At 39.8% G+C, this 21,262-nt stretch overlaps 1 protein-coding gene across 4 annotated transcripts in view; it reads right to left on the minus strand.

Moving 5' to 3' along the window:
* Positions 1-21,262, minus strand: part of LOC118120925 (LIM domain containing preferred translocation partner in lipoma) — a 153,335-nt gene that overhangs the window by 60,971 nt on the left and 71,102 nt on the right. For 3 of the 4 annotated variants that reach the window (XM_035176422.2, XM_035176425.2, XM_035176424.2), the window contains 2 exons: positions 20,575-20,672; positions 16,079-16,201 (listed from right to left, as the gene is read on the minus strand). In XM_035176422.2, coding sequence (XP_035032313.1) covers positions 16,079-16,201; positions 20,575-20,672 — 221 coding nt within the window. The remainder of the gene's footprint in view (positions 1-16,078; positions 16,202-20,574; positions 20,673-21,262) is intronic. The other variant, XM_035176427.2, reaches the window with a different exon arrangement.

The raw sequence follows: 21,262 nt of genomic DNA on the forward strand, positions 1-21,262 counted from the left end.
AAAACTCTTAAGTTTTGGCCCTAATACAACAGTAGACAAAAAAGTCAAGGGTCATTATTATTCATCTTCTGGGGACCACGAATGTGTATAAAGTCCACATAATAGTTAAGTGGGTGACAATTTTAATTGGCTTATAAGAAGATGAAGTAAACACTTTGATAAATGAAAACCTGCTAAATGGTGAAACTACAATAGATGAACAGCTATTTAATGATAAGGTAGTTTATGCTCAAATCATTATCCACTCGGCCTTCCCAGAGTCAATTACAAGGCTACCTCGACAGCAGAGGCTCTACACTGTCGCGATCACCCATAATTTATGGCTAATAAAGCCAGAGGGGAAAGGATAAATTGTTTGGCAGAGGAAGCCATGATAGCAGATTGGCAATGGCACATGACACTTGTGCTGACTCCAGCTGCTTGGATGTGAAAGATGTTAAATCACAAAGATTTGTGGCACTTGTGCTCCTGGGAAGAGACGGCTGTAAAACAGCAACACAACCCACTGCTGCGATTCTGACATCTGAAAGACTGAGGCATCTCATGTCCAATGGCTACACATGATGCACAGGCAAAACTGTAGCTGAACACAGCAGCTAATAATACACAGTGTAACAGCGTTTCACTCAGATGTCAGAGGCTTCTGCCCTGGGTGTCTTCTCATGTAAGTAATAATTGTTTTTCACTACCACTACATATCGGTGTCAGACGTTCAGCCAGTCTAAAAAGGGTCTATCATTAACCTTGGATGGCCTTATTAGGTTATTGCCTGAAGCCAAAAATCAGAGTCAATTACTAAATTTGCAGCACTGGGGGAACAAAAATGAAAACTTGTAGTCTTTAGACCCTTTGCAACTCCGTTTGATGAGACGTCTTCTAAATTGGGGCAGAGCAACAATTCCAATCGATTTCCCTTAAAAGCTGATCAAAGCCTGCTGCAGAGAAGTGTCACAAATAGCTGTGGTTCGCAGCTCAGCAACGCTCCCTTGAAACTCCTTGCCCCAACTGAATAGAAACCCTTCTGTTGCAATACTATCAGTGATAAAGTGCACAGTAAAATTCACAGTCTGTGATCCTAATGGTGTACAGAGATAAAACAGAATTCCAAGTTTTGGCAAAAGAGGTGCATGCATCAACTTTGTCTAAATCCCATCTAATCTAAGTCAGAGGGAAGCCCCTAAGGAACCATTAAAAGCTCCAGAAAATATTCCCTGCTCTCACTCAGAATTCTGTCTCAGTGATTAGCGCTGATGTTTACTTAAAAAGTGTGTCTGTCTGCATATGTATAGAAAAATCTCCACTATGCCCTTTAGGAAGTGAAATTACTTAATTTGAATGTTTCATGGGTTTTAAATACTCCAGATTATTAATTTATCTTCAAGGCCTCAGAACCTACAGTAACATTTTAGTTAACCGAGCACTGGAAATGCAAATTGGTCCCCTCAAAATAATTACACTGTCATGGTAAATTTTCCACAAATTACATTAAGAGAATGGATTCATCTCTTTCTGGGGGTGATGAAACTAATCAAATGCACACAATCTCAACCAAAGACGTCTGTGTAGTGGCAAGAATTTTCATATTAACTAAACGATCATTAAAGCTGCTGTATGCCTTTGACCTGTCGATGATAAGGAGGGAGGTCAGAGATTAGATCCTGGAAGCAATTTGTTGAGTTGGCTATTGAATTTTAAGTTTTTGCTTCAGTGGTCCTTCATGTTTTCCACCAATGGCCAAATTGAATGGCAGCATACATTGTGAGTGAATTGGGCAGCTCGTCAGTATATTGCCTCAATTAGGACGGATATGATGCTGTTCACTTATGTTAACCAGGTCAGTTAATAAAAGCCTATGTGTATATTATAACTTCCACATAATGCAACTATTTCATCTCAATGTCACAGATTCAGTATTATTTTGATGGTACTATGACTTGTAATTAGGAGAATGATGCCTCTTTCATTCCCACTCATTGCACCGAATGCGTTGTGTAACTTTAGTAAATACTTAATGATCTCCCATGATGAATTCTAGTCCGTGGCTTAAACGGCTGGAGTCAGACCCTGCAAGTTCAAAATCAGAAAAAAATTATCATGATCCATTATGACTCATCAATGCAAAAAGTGGAAGGAAAAAACAGCTAACTGGCCAGTGTGTTTTTCTCGTCATAAGTCGTTTGCCCCAGTTGTTATAGCACAGACGGGTAAAGCCAAAGGAAAAGTAGATTTGATGCGACTAAAAGGCGACCAATATGAATTGTCCCCTTACCTTGAATCTGGGATTTCTCTGGGTTTGAACATTGTTGGAAACATTTTGGATAATGTAAGTACACAGGTCAACAAAACGTTTAACACAGGTCTAGTCACTTGTAATTGGAACAAATCCATCATATCATCTTATGGTACATGGTGTTACTGAGATTAGCTCATTAATAAAACTGTCTAACATTTTCATATGTTGTCAGGGCATGTGACTCTAGTCTGCTAAAAGGTGGCTTTTGTTGTTCATTATACAAATTGATGTTTTGTCCCAGTGAGAAAATAGGCTCCCTCGTGCTGTTATGAAGGTTGTGGAGGACAATAGGTGATTGTGTTTTCATGATAAGACGAGGACATGTCAGATACGGTATATGATGTTATAGTACATTTCTTCTGTTTCATGATCCAGAAAGATAGAAAAAAAGAGTAACTACAGCAAAGAGATATGGCACTTAGTCGAGTGCAAACCTACAAAAAGGCCCAACAGTTTCTTCATGAAACCATATTGAAAAGGTCCTACCAGAAACTTTAGATTTTTGTTAATAACATAACATCCAGAACACTGAAACCACAGCTCAGACCAAAGACACTGTTCAGAATACTGATGGGGCCAGGGGCAGCTTTCCCGGGAGGGACGGGGGGGGGGGACAGGGAAACCTTCAGGAAAACTAAATCTAATGAGGCACATTGCTACTGTAATATACTGTTACTGTACCTATAATAAGTATAAGGATCCCAGTGATATCAACTGCAAGTTGATATATAGAGAATTAGAATTTGGTGACAGACTGGTGGTCAAAGGTTTTGATCTTTGACCACAAAATTATAATCAGCTCATCCATAAGTCAAAGTGAGTTGTGCCAAATGTAATGCAATTCCCAATGGAGAGTCTTGATATGTCACATTTACAGGGATGTGAGGTCACTTTGACCTTGACCTATGACCTTTGACCACCAAAATGTAATCAGTTCATTCTTGAGTCCAAGTGAATAATTGTAGTAATTTTGAAGAAATTCCCACAAGGCATTCTTGAGATATCGCATTCTCGAGAATGGGACGGACGGACTGACAACCGAAAACATAATGCCACCGGCCATTGGCTGACCAAAAACATTTTACAAATAGAAATGGTTTTGGGTTTGTTGCAGCATGGGTGTGTTCTTGATATAACAATTCATTATGCCTCCAAGAAGCTAACGCTACTCAGTTAATAGTCATAATGCAAAGAAAGGCGGTATCTGCAGCTGTCCTCATGAGGCACAGTTTAAAGAGTCCGACCTAACGTGCAGCATCAGTGTCAGTGCACACTGTGTTGTTGTCTCCAACACCCCCTCCACACAAACAACAACACATAAAGTTTTCCCCAACCCCTTTGGAAAAGTTAACCCTCACTCTATGCTGTAATTCAGACTGACTTTGCAAACAACTTAAGTGTGAAATTTCACAGAGACTCTCAAGAAAGCCTTTTGACACATTAAAAAAGATTAGGAGAGACTATACGAGCCTTGGGGGGCTGAGTAAAACTGTTAACTTTGCATTTCAAACCACGAGGGTGGGGGATTTTTTTAAAGCAAGCTTGGGGAAAACCCCCGAAGAGGGAGAAGTTCTGCATCTTTTCAGACTCATCTTAGACCTTGGATATTTTTCTCTCAACTTTTTTCCTGCTCCTTATTCATACAAAGCTGAACTGTCGGCTCTACCAGCCCCGGTCAACACTCTCTAATCTTCCCTTCACTTTCAGTCATCTCGTCTGTGCACGATCAGGCACAACAGTCACATTTAACAATCTGACAGTTCAGTCATGCAATTGAGGATATCAATTTTCTTCCTAAAATAGTTCCAGATAAGCCACATTAAAAATGATTAAACAATGTCTCTGTGGACCGTGGCAAGACCTCTAGCTGTTATGAACTATCTTTCCATTTGCACTTAAACTGTGTTATACACATATTGAGAACTTTCCGCTGACATATATTATATCTGATTATTTTTTACTCCTTCAAATGATTGTAGCGTGGAAATCCTCTCCCTCTCTCAAGTGGATATTTCAGTAATGTTTTCAGCCTTGCATACATAAAGTAGAATCAATGTTTAATGGGTGCACTGTATCACATCTGACCTGGAATCCTACAACTGTGACTGGTCACTTTATGTGCATTTATTTTTCAGTCAAGCAGTCGTTGCATTCTTTATAATAAGGAAGTTACAGTACCAATAATGTCAGTTTATTCTTCATGGTGCATGGGCAAGGTGCATTTACTGGAACAGGTTAAAGTGCATTTCTATCCACCTATTATCAATGCATACTTCCAATTTGCATGTTAAAAAAGTGCAAAATTTGGACATTAAAAGGAAACTATTTCTATGCTTGGCTAAAATGGACAAATTGGTATAGTAAAAGACAAAATGTGACAATTTCCTTCATGAAAACAGACTTAAGAAATAAACATTGGCGTACATGAGAGTAATTTGCCGATCAAACTTCCACTGAAGAATGAATACGGTGGCAGACCTAAACATCACATCTGTGTGGAGACACAAAAAGAGACTGTAGCATTCCTCAAATAGAAAATGGAAATTAATACTAACACATTATTTCGATCATGTTTTCCAAACACATTCCTATGAAACTATTAACTGTATTGTTTGGGTTGGTGTGGCACTTTTTCTCAGTTAGTCACTAATATTTGCATAACGGAGAGAGACATGCGAGTTCGACAAACGCACTAACATTAGAAAGTGGTGGCATTGTTGTAGATAAGATAAAACTAATTGTTTAAGTCTCCAATTCTACAAAATTAGTTTCTAATTCTTCATGTAGTTTTTTTCAAAAACACTAAAGATAACATTATCATCATCACCATTGGTTGTGGCTTTTAATGTATAAATCATTCATCTTTATTTTTATAATTTCTTAACTGTCTTCTTAAAAATTCATAGATACTTGTATATTTTAAAGTAGATGGATATATTACATTTTTTTATTTTGTGTTGAGTATCAAAAAATCATGCACTGCTTAAGCAATCATATTCTTTGCATTAAAGTATTGTTTAGGCCTTAAATAAAGTTTATCTTGTTGCATTTAAAATGCAATGAGAGAAACTGTGAACAAGGTAGGTAGCAATCACATGTACAGTACACAAGCACCAAGATAACCTAAGATGGTCTACTTGAACATTAAGTCCATGCTTCAAAATTCACTGTTACGTAATATTTCTGGTATGATGTAACAACATTGTACAAAGTAGGGCGTATTACTCACTGATGCAACTAAAAAATCATTTTCTGGGCAACTGTATGAAAAAAAAGTCCCTGAGAGTCACCGATCGTGGCATTTCTGCAGGCTGCCTTTACAAAAGAGGGAAATGTGTGTTTTGTAGTTCTCACACAGCAGAGACTAATTGTTTCATTCACCTCCTGCAGAACTACAGGCCAGTCTCTCACCCCACACCTCTGACTCATCCCCGTAATGAGCTTTTCATGCACTTATGACCCCTCCTGCTTCAGAAGGTGAAATGCTGCACAGTTCAAAATGCCCATGGCTTATAATGTGTCAATGTCGTCAATCCTGGAGACAGCAAACGTAACTGTTCTCTGTTCTCTTTGCGTATGTGTGTGGGTACTGTGAGCTTGCACATGTTATTGGGAAGAAGGATAATAGTCAGTGACAGCAGTTGATGGTGAGCCTTTTAGCATAGTTACTAGGACTTCATCATGTAAAGAGGCAGGTTTCACTGACTGTCACAGCTTCCTGGCTCAAACTAAACTCGTCATTGGATCACCCTGTTAATAAAAGACAAAAGGGTGATACTATGCAGTTTATTTGACTAACAAACATTGACGGAACACACTGAGCGCCTGGAGGCATGCTCTTCTCTCCACAGTTGGCTGCCCCTGTCAAAACTCAGAACCTGCTGCCAGATTGACCATAAGGTCAATGGGTGCCACCGGCACGGTGGCAACATCTCTGCTACACGCAGCAACAAAGCAATCAAAGTGAAGAGCAGTGTATAAACAAACAGCGAGGAAAGACTTGAACGCCACCCAGTCCTATAATTACAGCGCAGGAGTGTCATCTTGATGCACTCCGCTCAGCTGTTGGAGACATACCACTGCTCAGTTAACTGTTGTCTAACCGTCAAAGTGAACATGTGACGTTTTATCTCACAACCTACTTTTTATAGTAATAAAATACATGTTTTGCTGTATTTAAATTTGTCTTTAACAGCATGTCTGCAGCTGAGCCTGCATGATCTCTAAGATTGACCTTTGAGTTTTTGAGAACCTTATGACAACTGAAATCCAACATGTCATTACATGTATTCTTGGCTGATGCCAATTCATTCCACCTTAAGAGAAGCTTAAAGCAGAGTGTCTCAATGCAGTGGCAGCTAAAACATGTGAGGAGCATTCCTGTCATTATAGTAGGGCAGGGACACAGGTAAACATGGGTGCAGTAAAAAGAGACACTGAAAACAAGGGCACACAATGTCACAGTGCACACTGCAAAAACTACAACTGGCCTCATGAGACAAAGAGGCAATCAATACATTTAAAGACTATTTGAATTGGTTTCTTTTTACATGTATCAAATATCATAAAACAAATCCAGTGAGATTATATCTCCTCAAAAAAAATTGAACACAATCTCCTGACACCTGAGATGTCAAACATAATATGAGACAACGTACCACAGTCATTCACTATTTACAGTTCAACAATAGATCATTAAATATAGAGTTGTGGTGACAAAAAAGCTGTGACATTGACATTTGTAACAATGCAAATGACTAAAAGTCAGCCTGGGATCACAGCCTTGCTCAGCAGCATATCATGCAGTTCACGTGCCTGGATAGTGATGGTATGTTTTTGAAAAGCAATTTATTCAAGTCAGTCATTTCTAAATCTGTTTCAATGACCTTTAATGAACCATTCACCATTTCCCAGAGGCCCAACTCCTTCACAAGTCAAATATCACCAGACGAGTGACTGTTTAGTTAGTTTAGACAAACTTGAATGGTAGCAAAGCTAGAAAAGTTTAACAACAAAGATTAGTCTAAAAATCTAAATGAAATGAAAAAATAAATACTTTTAAAAGGGTTCGTACGCTAAAAAACCGAGTGGAAACCGGAGGAAGCAGCTAGCCTAGCTCAGTCCAAACCTGTCACAATTCTTTCAACAATTGTGAACACAAATGTAAGTTTTTCACAAAATGTCAAACTATTCCTGGGCCGATTCAATGACTTTTCCCTTTCTGTAACACTTCTTTCTACCAGGCACTATTGCCTTTTCATTTCTTCTATCTATATAAAACAGTGAACAGCTTTATTACTGTGATGCATTCACTTCCATATGAACTGGCATCATTATGTCTCACACCTTACACCTTATATTTAAACAAAATTTGTCACATGATTATACCTGATATGAACATGGTCATATGTTAATGTGAAGCCATTAACATATTTTGTTCTGTGCACCTCGGATGCAGAAACGGTTGCTCCTGGAGGGTTGGTAGAAAGAACTGAAATGGAGAGGTCGTCCCTTGAGATGCCTCCAGAGTTTATGCCTCATGAAGAAAACAGAGGAAAGGTCACCAACCCTATCATACTCTCAGGGAGCTGAAACACCGCCAGGGTGGTGGCGAGTCTGCATTGTCTGTGATCGTTCAGCAGACGCCATGATCAGTGGGAGACATGGGAGCGAGCAGCGAGGGCCTATCATTCTGCCATGTTGTGACAGCAAGCGCCATCCACAATGCTCTGCCTGTTGAGAGATGGAAGTGTCATGGCATGGCTTGACTGGCACAGTGTGAAGTCAGGCCTCCTTAGGGCACTCGTGTGGAAGGATCCATCTCAGCAGCATTTCAAGCACTCGGCTTTAGCTCAACTGTCAGCAGACTTCAATAATTCCCGTCTGTTTTGTATGGACATGACAACTTATTACACAGACATCAGGCTATTTGACACAGAGTAAAAACACAAACAGACCGATGTGGGCTATGCTGCAGCTTGTCTGCTGACATGGTACTGAAGTGACAGTAATGTTCTCCATGGTATTACATTCAGTTTGAACCAAACAGAGCATAGTGTGCCTGCTGCCACAAATGTAAATTCTTATTCTATGACTTGTGAGGGGAAAAAAAGCAGAAGGGTTGTCTATTAAAAGTATTTCTAAAGCAGTACATCTACCCACCTTCCTGCAGCATCCTTCATCAGATGGGATATGAACCTGGGGATCTTTAGCAGCCAAGTGGCTCTAATTTACATGTCCTTAAGGGTCCAGAATCTTTTACCAAATCTTACTATGACTATCAAACAATGGACAACCTTATCGTACTAGTCATGCATAAACTACCTTTTTAAGCTAGAATTACGGCCCTGTGGTTTGCCTCCCCCAACCAGTGAAGTTATAGCCGTCACATTTTTTTCCCAGACTCATAAAAGGTCACTGTACCCTTTGATCTTTGTCGACAAGTGACAAATAGTCAACATTTGAAGAAATTTCCTAAAGGCAGACTTGAGATATCCTGTTCAAGAGGCTGAAAACATGTTTTGTGAGTCCACCATGACCTTGACCTTTGCCTCAGCTAATCCATTAGTGGACATAAGTGTCAAGTTTGTAAGGATCTTTGAGGCGTTGTAGAGATAACACTTTCACAAGACAAAAAAGGGGTTTTGGAAGTCAGAGTGATCTCAACCTTTGACCAAATTCTAATAAGGTCATCGCTGAGTCCACCTGAACAGTTGTACCAAGTTTGAATAAATTGCCCCCAGGCATTCTTGTGATATCATGCCTACAAGAATAGGATGGACAGACAATCTGGACGTAATGCCTCCTGCCACTGGCTGTCACCGGTGTGGAGGCATAAAAACACCTGGTTCAAAAGAGACCAGAGGTGCGGAAGTCTGATTTGAATAAACTTGAGGACAGTAAGACCTGAAGCGACTTTAATATAGAAAGAACATGGCAGCAGTATAACACATGGATGAGTGAAGCCATCAATTCTCACACTATCAATGGGAAATCACAATCCCCATATACGTATGACACGTGAATGAAAAGGAACGTCCATCTCATATAGTCCCCACTTCTTTCCTCAGAGGCACCACAATGCCAACGACCATGCCTGACCCAACTTTCTAGACAGCATCAACAACTCCACACTTCAGTTTCTAGCATGGACGCCAACAAACAGACCACTTCAGGGCACTTCCTGTTAATTGGGGTGGAACCATGACTGGAAGTGAGGCACATATTTCTTGTCCCAGAGGTTCTGGCACTGGGGGAGAGGGAGCAGCTCTCCTTCCATGAATCCATCTAGACAGACGCTCCAAAAGTTAAGGCGCACTCACCCACACACACACCCACACACACAGAGAGGACGTTTGCCATGCTGGTAAGTGTATGTCATTTTGGAAGCTGAGGCTTTCAATATTTTATTTATTATGCTGCATGTTATCGTTTTCTGTGTATGAATCAGACAGAGGAAGCTTTTTAAATTCAACTTGAATCTTATCACAACAGATTGAATCATATCAGAAGGAGGTGCAGCTTTTTGGAGGAATGCATTAGAGTTTCATTAGGACAAAAATGTCCCTACTTAATGGAGAAATATTAGACTTACTTGGGTAATTTATTGGATATACAGAGGGTAACTAGTGAAGTACATATGCACTGTAAACATTTCTCCTCAATAAACTGATGTCTGTTTAAGTAACGGTCATGAAAAAACATCTTAATGCTAATATTTGGTAAAAAATCAGATAAAGTATGATCAATTTGTGTACATGTGGGAACTGAGTACGACAAGTTTCATTGTTATATTTCATGTGCATTTTAGCAGAGTAAAAAATGTTAGCATTGGGGAAAAGTCTCTATGAAGGAGGTTATCCAGAGAAAAGGCACTAAATCAATCTGATGGAGCTTCTGTGGATTTGAAAAAAAAAAACCTTACACACATTCACATGCTGAGGTCTAATTATGTTTCCATCCAGTGGCAGACATCTGCTCAGATTGCCCCAACTTTGTTTTCATGCTCCTAATAATGACCTAAAGCCACAAACCGAATGTGTAAAGATAAAAACGTCCTGATATTCACTTCGACAGCGTACAAAGTGGAGCACAGACTGGATGATGTAGAATCTCAGTAGGTGGGAAGCTGATTCATTTGATTACTAGAAACACAGGAGAGGTCAGTGTGAATTAGAGGTCACGCAGTCAAAGCCTCTGTAGCCTCCACCAAAGCAGCTCTGGCGCTTGATGTGCACACTATTTTGACACTCATCTGGGCCTCCTTGTTAACTCCCCCACAACAGATCTGATGTGTTTGGACAGGCCTACGCTGCACATTAGCGGGGCTGGTTGGGCTCAGATTGCAGTGCAGCACACTTGAAGGATTTAGCATCAACACGCTCTGTTGTGTTTCCTCGAATCTACAAGATACACTTTACATCGAAGACAACAAGAGTTTTTACATCTTATGACAGGATCCTAAACTATTTCAAATGCAGGGCTGAAACTATGCAGAGGTCTTAGTAACCCAGACGGTTCACCAGGTGCAGCTGCTGTAGAACTGTAGCGGTGTTTGGTTGTGATTAGTTTGATAGGACAATCAGTGATATAAGCTATATCTTACACCCTTAGTCCACCCTCGACTAATTCTAACCTTACCCACAAACTCAGCCTAAACAGGTATTAAGGCTGAAAACAGCATTAAAACAACAGAGCTCGTTTCAGGAGCTGATTCCACATCAAATATGATCCACAAAGTCATGTTTGAGAAATTCAGCAGCGATGATTTCATCTTATGTCTCAACAATCACAATGTGAACAGTAGAGGTATTAATGTTACAAGGTAATATGCATGTAATGAATTGGCCAACAGAATGCTTTGCCAGATGACATCCCGGATCTGGTGAAAGCTTTTGGAGGAATTAATCATGGAATTGATTAAATGTTGTCAATTTTAAAATTAGAAGACACAAAACAGACGTAAAGGACAAGAATGCACTTGCACACACACACACACACACACTTTTTCCAGCACTGAACCCAAAACAACCATAGCCCTGTCCTTTCCACACATTAAAGCTCAGTAACGCATCATAAACAAAGTTCTCTCAAGCTATCAGCTGTGCTAGCGGTGCCCCGAAATACACATGCTTGAGCCATTTCTGCAGCGGCTACAGGTTGAGTTGCAACCTGGCCCTTTGCTGCATGTCTGTCCTCCACTACATGCTTAGAGTCCTATTAGTAAAGGAGAAAAGCCCAAAAATATCACAAAAAAAAAAATAACATTGTCACATTTCAGTTACAACTACTTCTCTTGTATTTCTTAATTATTTGGCTGATGAGTTTGTGATTTATTCAAACAGCACTTGTATATGTTGCATGCACAACACATTATGTGCCAAGAGAAACTGAGAATGTTAAACAAATTTAAATAACACATCTGGAAAATAACTTTCAGATCCCACTAAATGAATTACCCACTACACAATAAACAAATTCGCACTCTTATGTAAATGATACAAATTAATAACAAAATAACATGCATGACATTTTGTGTAATAATATAAGAAATAATAACCTCTAACAGAATAATGCCTCAAACATCGTTATTGGGTGTGGCTTAATTTCTGCTGTTGCAGGATTAAGCAAACACACTGTAACACAAACTTAGTTAACTGTATCAAACAACAAATGACATCTAAGATGGAAGTGGAGAGAGAACAAATGGGAATTATATAATGATCACATTTCATTACCCACTGTTATGCCACAGAGAATACCAACTAAAGCAAACAAAATTGTTTTGATGTCTGTGAAGCATCAGTGCCGGCTGAACGTTTGCAGGAATGCTACTTAGATTTTTATGAATGAGCAGCGACGTCCATTTCGATTTCATCTGGGAGGCGAGCACACATAAGGTCCCCTCGCTGATTCCAAATTTAACGTCAAGGGGAAGATTCCTCTCCCAGACGCTTGAAAGGGAGAGCGCGGGGTGGCCTATTGATTTTGGAGAGCTGGCTCTGTAATTGCTTGTGCGCAGAGAGCTGTAAATCAAGAGTGCTCGTTACTCTTTGCTTATACAAGCGGAAGATTACTGTGCGGCAGTTGTGCCAATGCTGGAGCTTGAAACCTGGACCATTACACACACACACACACACACACACACACACACACACACACACACACACACACACACACACACACACACACACACACACACACACACACACACACACACACACACACACACACACACACACACCAGTGTTACGCTGTAGAATAATGCATTGAAAGAAAGCAAGCACGGACTGACAGGAGCAGCTGCGTAGAGGAAAAGGTCAACCTGAGTTAATCAGCTAGAATCAGCATCAGCTGAGGAGTGTGTGTGTGTGTGTGTGTGTGTGAACGTGTGTGTCTGTGTCTGTGTGTGTGTAAATGCATGTGCTCATGATGCTAAAATACAAACAATTAAACTGAAATCTTTTCCATGTGCAAAGAGTCTCAGTGAGAAGCCACAGAAACCACAGAGGGGCACGGAGGTGCTGTCTTCCACTGTAAAACCAGGGTTAAGTCAACAAAATGTCTGATACATAGCGTTTCATGATTTATACATGTCACACCGCATATGTGTACTCTGCTGAGACACAGGTGGAGTGGCTTCTCACCCATAACTCCAAAAGCTTGCAGCAGGTTATGATAAAAATAAACGTGACGTGACTTTGACCCCGACAGGTAAAACCACCGTGGCATCCATACATTACTTAGCGTGACTGTGCGCCCGCTCATTCGAAAAAAGCTGGCCTCTCACCAAGCTGTACAGGTGCACATCAATTTTTCAAGTCCTGTTGACAAAAGCTTTCAGATTCCAACAAACGTATGCACTCATACTATATTTTATTTAGGGAAGAATGCCATACATTTCAGCAGCTGCTGGCTCCACATCCTAAAACAATTGCGCACGCGTGGCCTTCTGTGCATTTTCAGTATGTATACTTGTTTTATCAGTTTACAGGCAACACAGAGCGGGGAAAAACATAAAGAAAGCAGACACTTCTTTCAGTTAATTTCCTCTGAATGCAAACAGCTCTCCACATTGAAACACGTTCACAATGATGAGCTCCTGACACCGAGCTAGAGCTGTCACAGTAACCTGTGGCCCTGAGCATTACCTTACAGAGCCCTATCGTAGGCTCTGCTCACACCTGGTGTTTACATCAGTCCTGAATGTGACTCCTGTGGCCAATAGTGATCAGATCTCAATTCTCAAGAGAAAGAGAGCGAGAGCCAAGATGGACTGAATGAATGAATGTATGCTGCTATGAAGAAATATTTTACCAATTGAATAAAAGTATTGTTGGTGATCAGTGTTGATTGTGGGGGTGGCTACAAACAAATCAATGTATGTGTAAAAACTGTAGTGGGTCAGAGGATGACGGCTGAGTACGTGGCCCAGGATGGATTTCTGTTCACACAGCAAAAAGAATGAGGCCACATGCTACCCACACCACCTCTGAAAGTGGGGTGTGTTCAGAACTGTACTTAGAGCTGACCACTTGTGTTCCGACCACTCAGGACGAGTGTGAACAGGGTCTATGGTAAACCTGTACAGACACCTGTAGGCTTATGATCAACACAGAGTAGGTCAAATCTACACGACAGGCTATATATATATGATTGAAGCACTTCAACATATTTTAAGACCACATAATGTCATGTTATTATAGTAACATCAGCACCCAGGAACCCAATCATCTTAATGTGTATCATTTCAGAACCGCAGTGTATGTTTCCCCTGTGTGGTGCAATAATTTTCACTTTGTGTGTCGTTCCCCCATTTTCCTCCCTCTGACCAGAAAACCCGGACTAACAGCCATCACACTTTCTGTTTGTCTTCCTCACACTTTACAATTCACCCAAAATACCATGTTTCTCACTCGACTTGTGAACCCAGCTGTATTTGACTTCCAATTCAGAAAAATGGTATTTTCAACAACCGTAACACTAAATAATTTATTATTTTAACCCTCATTTCAGATTTATTTTATGTATAATTTACTAAACCAAGCAGACAACATGGTAACAACACACTACCCAAGGTTTTTGAGTTAAATGAAAACACAGTGCACTGGTGATGCCAGCATAGCCACATCTCCATCATGTCTATGAGAAGACTTTTTCAGGTATTATATTGCTTGAATATCTCACCACAGATACCATCTTCATAGTGTTCGCAGTCGCTCTAAGCCTTTCTACTCCAAACACAATTGGTTTGAGTTTTTTCATCCGTCTGTCCTACATTCATTGTGTGTCAAACAATTTAGCAAACTGCCCAAGGCTTTGACTTTTTGAAGTTGCTCCTAATATCGTTTAATATCAACTAATGATATAGGTCAAGGCTCATTTTGTCAAAACATTTTTTTTAAAGATGCAACATATGGGTCCTGCAGGAACCCCAGTTATCTTAGCATGTATTTTCAAACATTTACAATAACTATTCCTAAAGGTTTTTCACTTGCCGTCCAGAGTCTTTAATTGTCAATTGTTAATTGTGTCTATCATCGTACTAAGTTGAAGAAGCCCCCAGCACAAAGTAGAACAAAAGATAGGAACACTTTCATAAGTAAAATGTCCTGCCTTTAAAATCCTACTTAACTGAAAGGACAGAGGTATCATCAGCAAGTTCATCAAAATCATAAAATGTTATTGCTAAGTTCACACAAATGTTCTTGAAAGTCAAAATGACATAAAAACTTTATGTTCACGTGACACAAAGACATGTCCCTTGTGCCCTTGACACACTTTAAATGTTAAGTCAGCAATTTCAGATTTTGGGGTATATTTTACTGCAATTTATTAGGTTGATAAATATTTCACGTTTTTAATTTCTAGTTCATTGAATTTAGATAAAATGTGTGGAAGCAATGTTAAATGTAAAGTTTTTACAACTTCCATGTCAGGCATCTGCATAACTTTAAATATATTGGAAAGGTTTGTGTGCATTTAAATACACTTTTGAGTAGAGTGAGCCAACTGGGATATATCTGAATAAAAGAATATATATCTTTGAATTTAAAAATACAATATAATAGTAGGTTGTACATAAAATGAAAAAGTTATAAGTCATCATTGTTATGTTTAATAAAAAAAACTAAAAAACTCCCCAACCTGGTAATTTTATGTCATAACATGAAGACGTTGAATTGAATCCGAAAGCACACGTTATTTTGTTGTGTTATCAAAAACTAGTTGTTGGTCTGACAAAATTCCCAGTCAGACAAGAGTCATGTGACAAATCTATTTTATGTCAGGTGGAACATAGTTATATTGTTGTAACTAATATATTAATTCAGAAGGAGCATCTTACTGTTGTTACAGGTTGAGACAGTGCAAAGTTATATTTTATTGTTTTTCAGATTTGTTTTTTCGTGAGGAGCTGGATAATTCAACCTCTTTGGGAATTATTTAAATGAAATATCTGAGTTCAGAGAGAAAAACACTCCTCGTGAAATCTGAGACATGAGAGTCGACCCTGACTTTTGTCAGAGGTCAGAAGCATTTTTGGGAACAACATTGACAGTGATGATCTGTCATCAGACCCCCCCCCTTGCTACATCAACACCCACCTCTGTCAAACTACACATCCCGCTTGTGACGCAGTCTTTCCCTTTGAGTTAAGATTGTGATGTTTCCAGCCCAAGATTAAATAACCCTGATGACATCACTATAACATCACCACGGCCGTTTTCTCAGCGTCAGTGTACATTTGTGTGTATGGGTAGGATGTTGTGTCGTTGGTGGTCATACTTGTGCGATCCGCGGCTTGTAGGGCGAGCTGCTCTCCAGGTCTGCCAGGATACTGGTGAGGGAGTCGATCTCGGCATCCAGACTGGAGCGCCTCTCCTCCAGCGTCTTCTCCGGTCCCTTCATCTGTGAACAATCATCACAAAAACACAGTGAACTTACCCACTGACTGAACTCAAACCAAACCCGCCTGTGACCATGCTTGGTTACTAGACCAGCTGCTCTCGAAAGTTAAGGGCAGACATTCATCAGTGACAAGTAATTCACGCTCTCTGCTGCTTTTTTCCCCCCCTCTACGCCTTACACCATAGATTACTGCTTGGAAGTTCATGTTTCACCTTGACCTCAGACAATCCTTTTGAAAGCCACACATCAATAGAAGAGACTTTTCTCTCAGAGATATGCGCTGAGAAATAACAAGTGATGTATTGTCTGTGAGACAACTTTCATAACACAGTGCACTATTCACCTCCTGCTTTTCAGTGCACTTGGATTTACAGTATCTCATTCCTCATGTTTTATTCATCACAATCTCAAACAGCAACATTTCAAACAAAAAGGTTGATTCTTTCAAATTAAAGTCAGATTTCTTTTATTCCTTATTTTTAAAAAAATGTGATCACAAGAGGGGCTCTTATTTGTATCTAACTAATTTATTTCCAGAGGAGCTCAAAAGCACCAGTTACAGGATCACTCCAGCTCTCTGAGACCTCACTGATTTATTTATCTGCATTTCCTTACCACAGAGAAAGCACAGCTTCAACAAAATCTTCGAGCAAAAGAAAAACAAGGCTGTTGCACAAAAATTGCGGAAAGGAGTTTAAATGATCTGACCGTTAGAGGCGCTGGGTTTTCTACAGAATTCCCGGGAATTTCTCTGTGGAATGACAGATATATTTTTAGTCTTCTGAACTATGCTGCAACGGCAAGAAGACTTCTTGCAATTGCCTGCGGGGGCTTTTTGAGTTGGCTGGATCAGTGACTGCTTCTTATTCTAATGTTATGTGTTTGGATTACCTGTCACAACCTATTACAGGCAAGAGTCTGCCTCCATTCGAAGCCAAGCTGCTGCTTAAAAAACATCTAAGGCAATCATGAGCGGGGGTAAACAAAGCAAAACACTAATGGCTTGTCTCAAATCAACAAAAGAAAAACAGGCAAACTTGTTTAACAGTGATAACGAGGAGGATGAAAGGGAACAGTGCAGTCTTTGTGATGTGCTGGAATTCACCGTGCAGGCCTTCGTAATGTGGACAACAGCCTTGATGAGCGCTAACTGCTTTTGTCTTTCTTTCTCTTGCTCAAGCTTTCAGCATGAAGGTGTCATAATCCAGACATCTCTGTCAGGGAGGGCGATAAAGACAAGAGAGTATTTCTGCCTCCATTTAGTCGCTGATTTACTCTGTCACTGTGTATAATTTCTCTACTTAGGCACATTCAAAAAGACTTACAGACATTTTAATTGATGTCTACTTCTTTTTCTGAATGGCGAAGTGCAACCAGGAGGAATTAAAGCAGACAAAAGCAGCTGCATTGTACTATTGTACCTATGGGCATCAGACACTTGTTTTAAGGAGACTCCCATAAAAACAACCACAAGTTATTTGTGGAGCCCGACCGGGATGAATGTCTGGGGCCAATGCCGATGAATGTAAAAATGTCTGATACCATATCAGCCGATACGTATATATTAGAGATGCGCGGATCGGCTCTGGCGATATCCAGATCCGTACGTAAATGCTTGACTCATCTGCCCGTCGCCCACCCAAAGGAATTAATTTCTCCAATTTAGAGAAACTTTCCAGTCCACCTCTACTGGTTATATGGTTATATGGTTATATGGTTACATATTACACTTAAGAAGGCTGGTTTTAATTAAATTCACAGTCATTTAACTCGTGGCCACGACTTACTAAGTCTTGAGAACAAGATAACTCGTGGCCACGAGGTATGAATCTGTTCTTTACTAACAAGACCTGCTGAACTGAACTGAAGAAGCCTCTTGGATGAGAGATCAAACGTTTCACTTAATCACATGATGTAGCCTCAATTATCAACACACACTGTCTGCACTGACTCTGAGGACACACTGTTGTGGAAACATTTGCAATTACTAGTCGCTAAAAACACATGGACCTATTTTGGTGGGCCATGTCGCAGGGGGCGTGGCTGTGAGCATTTGGTATTTGGGTGACAAGGATGCACCTGACACCCCTGGAAACAGAGAGAGATTGAGATGGTCTGGGTGTGTTAGCGGCGGGATGGACTTAACCAACCAGACATTGTTTTAAACTTCCCAGATCCTTCCCCTTAAAGAGAGTGTGCACCGCGCAACAGTGTGGTGTCATTTTGGTGAGGGCTGACGAGTCTCAGAGAGAAGGGGGCCGTCACAAGGTAAATCTGTAAATGATCTGTCTCCCATTACAACAAAAAAATTAAATTAAACCTACTTAAAGGGACGGTACCAACAAGGTATCAACAAAGCCTGTGTAGGGAGGAGGTCAAGGTGAATGGAACATCATTTCCTTTTACCATGATCATAATCATTCTGTAAGCTTAACCAAATGTTTACTACAATGAAATCGAAAGTCTCTTTTGTTTTATACTACAAGATTATTTTACCCTTAACCTAACCAAGCTACCACGGTAGTTTCTCATCATAAAGTGGACGGCTATTTGTTTGTCATCAGTGATTATTTTCTGGCATGTCTACAGCAGTTGGTAGTTGCTAGACCAACGACCAAGATAATCCTTTAATTTGGAGGAGGTTGGGAAATTATACTGAAAGAAGTAGATCAATTTCCTCAACTCATGAATAAACATGTAAAGCACCATTCAGCAGGAAATTTCAAAACCAGAAAATTCATAGATACATATTTTACTGGAGAGTAATGATATATTTAAGTTAATCAAGGGAACTGGTTGTTAGCGTTAACCAAGAATGTAAAAACTTCCAATTGACACTGAAGGCCATTAGATGGATTTTACCTGCGTTACCTTGTTCCATTACGATTATCTCGCACTCAGACAAGGACTCTTTACAGACAAGCACTCTGATTAAGTGAGCTGAACACAGATATTATTTTAAAAGCTTTCTTTTTCAAAGATGTGTAGTGCGTTCGAAAAATGCGAAAAGGGACCACTTGTTTTCTTCAAGAATATTGGATACATTTACACAACTATGAACAATAAAGTCTGGAATTTATCACTGGATCAAGGGCCAGATATGACGATCAGCACTAAACAAATTGTTGAAAACAGCAAATATGTATTTATCGTGTCAGTTATATATGTATATATATAAATATATATAGTAGTATTGGTAATGGCCCTTATAGTATAACTATAAAGTGAGACTGCGAGTCCATTGTAAACACATGCCCATTGTAATTTGATTAAAAAATTATCTGTGATTTCATAAAATGATCAATGAAATAAATAATATCTGAGGAAGTTTGAGGATCTAATGATTTGCAGAAAAACTCGTGACAAAATTAGATTTGTGAGAAGTACATTTTGTTTGGAAGGCATATTTTATTTTTAGGTACTCGTGTGTTTTGGGGCACATGTGACATAAAGAAGCACAAAGTCTACTCAATTGTCTTCGCTAGTTCCAGCACTGAATGCATTCTCTCTGTGCACTTTAGATTTTGAGCTGAAATCATCAAGACAGAGCCCCCTGCTCCACCTGAGTGTTAAAGACAGCAGTCCTGTCGATAGGCTGAGACAAACATCCCCCTGGTTAAACAACACCATGACACTAACAACTGTAACTGTTATTATACTGCACCTTTTAGAACAACTGTATAACTATGAGAGGCACATAGTTTACATTAACGTCATAAGCCCACATGAATGGTCACGTACATTCAAATCCCAAAGGATTTCTTTACTGTCTATGTATACAGTTTGTGTGGGAAGAGCAGCGCATTTACACACATTGCATAACTTATTATAATTATGCAACTGTCTGTCTCCAAACTTACAAAAGAAGCATTCATTTAGGATATAAACTGGTTGGATCAAATGAGGGACTTGGGAAGGGAGTTTTTTTGTTTCTTCCTGCTTACACTGAACAAAGGAATGTGAAGCACTTGGAGGATTTCACAGCAGAGGTCAAGTGCTGAGAGTGTCAGTGGGATCACAGAGGCCAGATATCCCGGCAGGGCCAAATGCCTGTGGGTATTTTTGACCAGCAAAGCAAAGAAAAGTGACAAGGCTCTGCCAATAGGTGTCAGCCTTCTATCCCTCCTGCATTCGAGCTCTCAGAAACTGAAGAAAGTGTGTTTGTGTGTGGGTCCTGAAGTTAGGATGGCTGGCTCCAGGCTGCATCTGGAGCTATACATCTCTGCAGTTGGCTGCAACTCAAATTGGACAGACAGTTTTTCTGGACTTGGTACATGAACTCAGAGTGGAGCTCGGGGGTGTCTTTTTCTTTCTGCAATGACTCTTATAGAGTTACTGACATCCAAACGTAATACTATACCAGCCTAGCTCACCTGAAAATCATAGGAGTTCATCGGCGGTGGTGGTAAGGAACCAGGGGATGAGAAACCGGTTGATTCTTCGGCAGGTGGTGGAGGGGGAGGGTAGTCTGCTTGGAGACAAAAAAAACCAACAGCTTATTAAATACTTCCCCTTTTTTATGCATTTAAATTGTCATAATTCTGAAGCACAGACACCAATGAATTTAATGAATAATGAATATGAGTTCTGTTTTTATAATTTAATTTATATTTTCAATAACTAGTTGACGCTTTCCAACGGGTAGTTTAAGTTTATGAGACATAAGACATGTAAATACTAAACACTTTACTGGATTTACTTCATGATAAATTTAGACTGTAGGTTACTGAGGCTACTTTGACTCCACATATATGGATGGATGTAACCGGCAGTGGAGTGATCCCAGTGCCAGAACGTCCATAGATAAAACATAAATAAGTAAAATATATGAACATAAAACTGAACCTTTGCTAGAATGCAACTGTCATATGTTTAAGCAATTCTTATGGTAACAGTTGAAGGACACCAGCATGTGCATTGAGATAAAGAGTAACATTTACTAAGCAGTTTATTTTTGACCTTTGTAAGTAAAGGTAGATAATTGTGATGGTTAAAGTTTTGTTATTTGAAGGTATAAGTGTGATTTTAGCGACATTAGACACAAATGCTTACATTTTAGGA

The sequence above is a fragment of the Hippoglossus stenolepis genome, chromosome 14 (genome assembly GCF_022539355.2).
Source record: "Hippoglossus stenolepis isolate QCI-W04-F060 chromosome 14, HSTE1.2, whole genome shotgun sequence".
In the NCBI taxonomy this organism is placed as follows: domain Eukaryota; kingdom Metazoa; phylum Chordata; class Actinopteri; order Pleuronectiformes; family Pleuronectidae; genus Hippoglossus; species Hippoglossus stenolepis.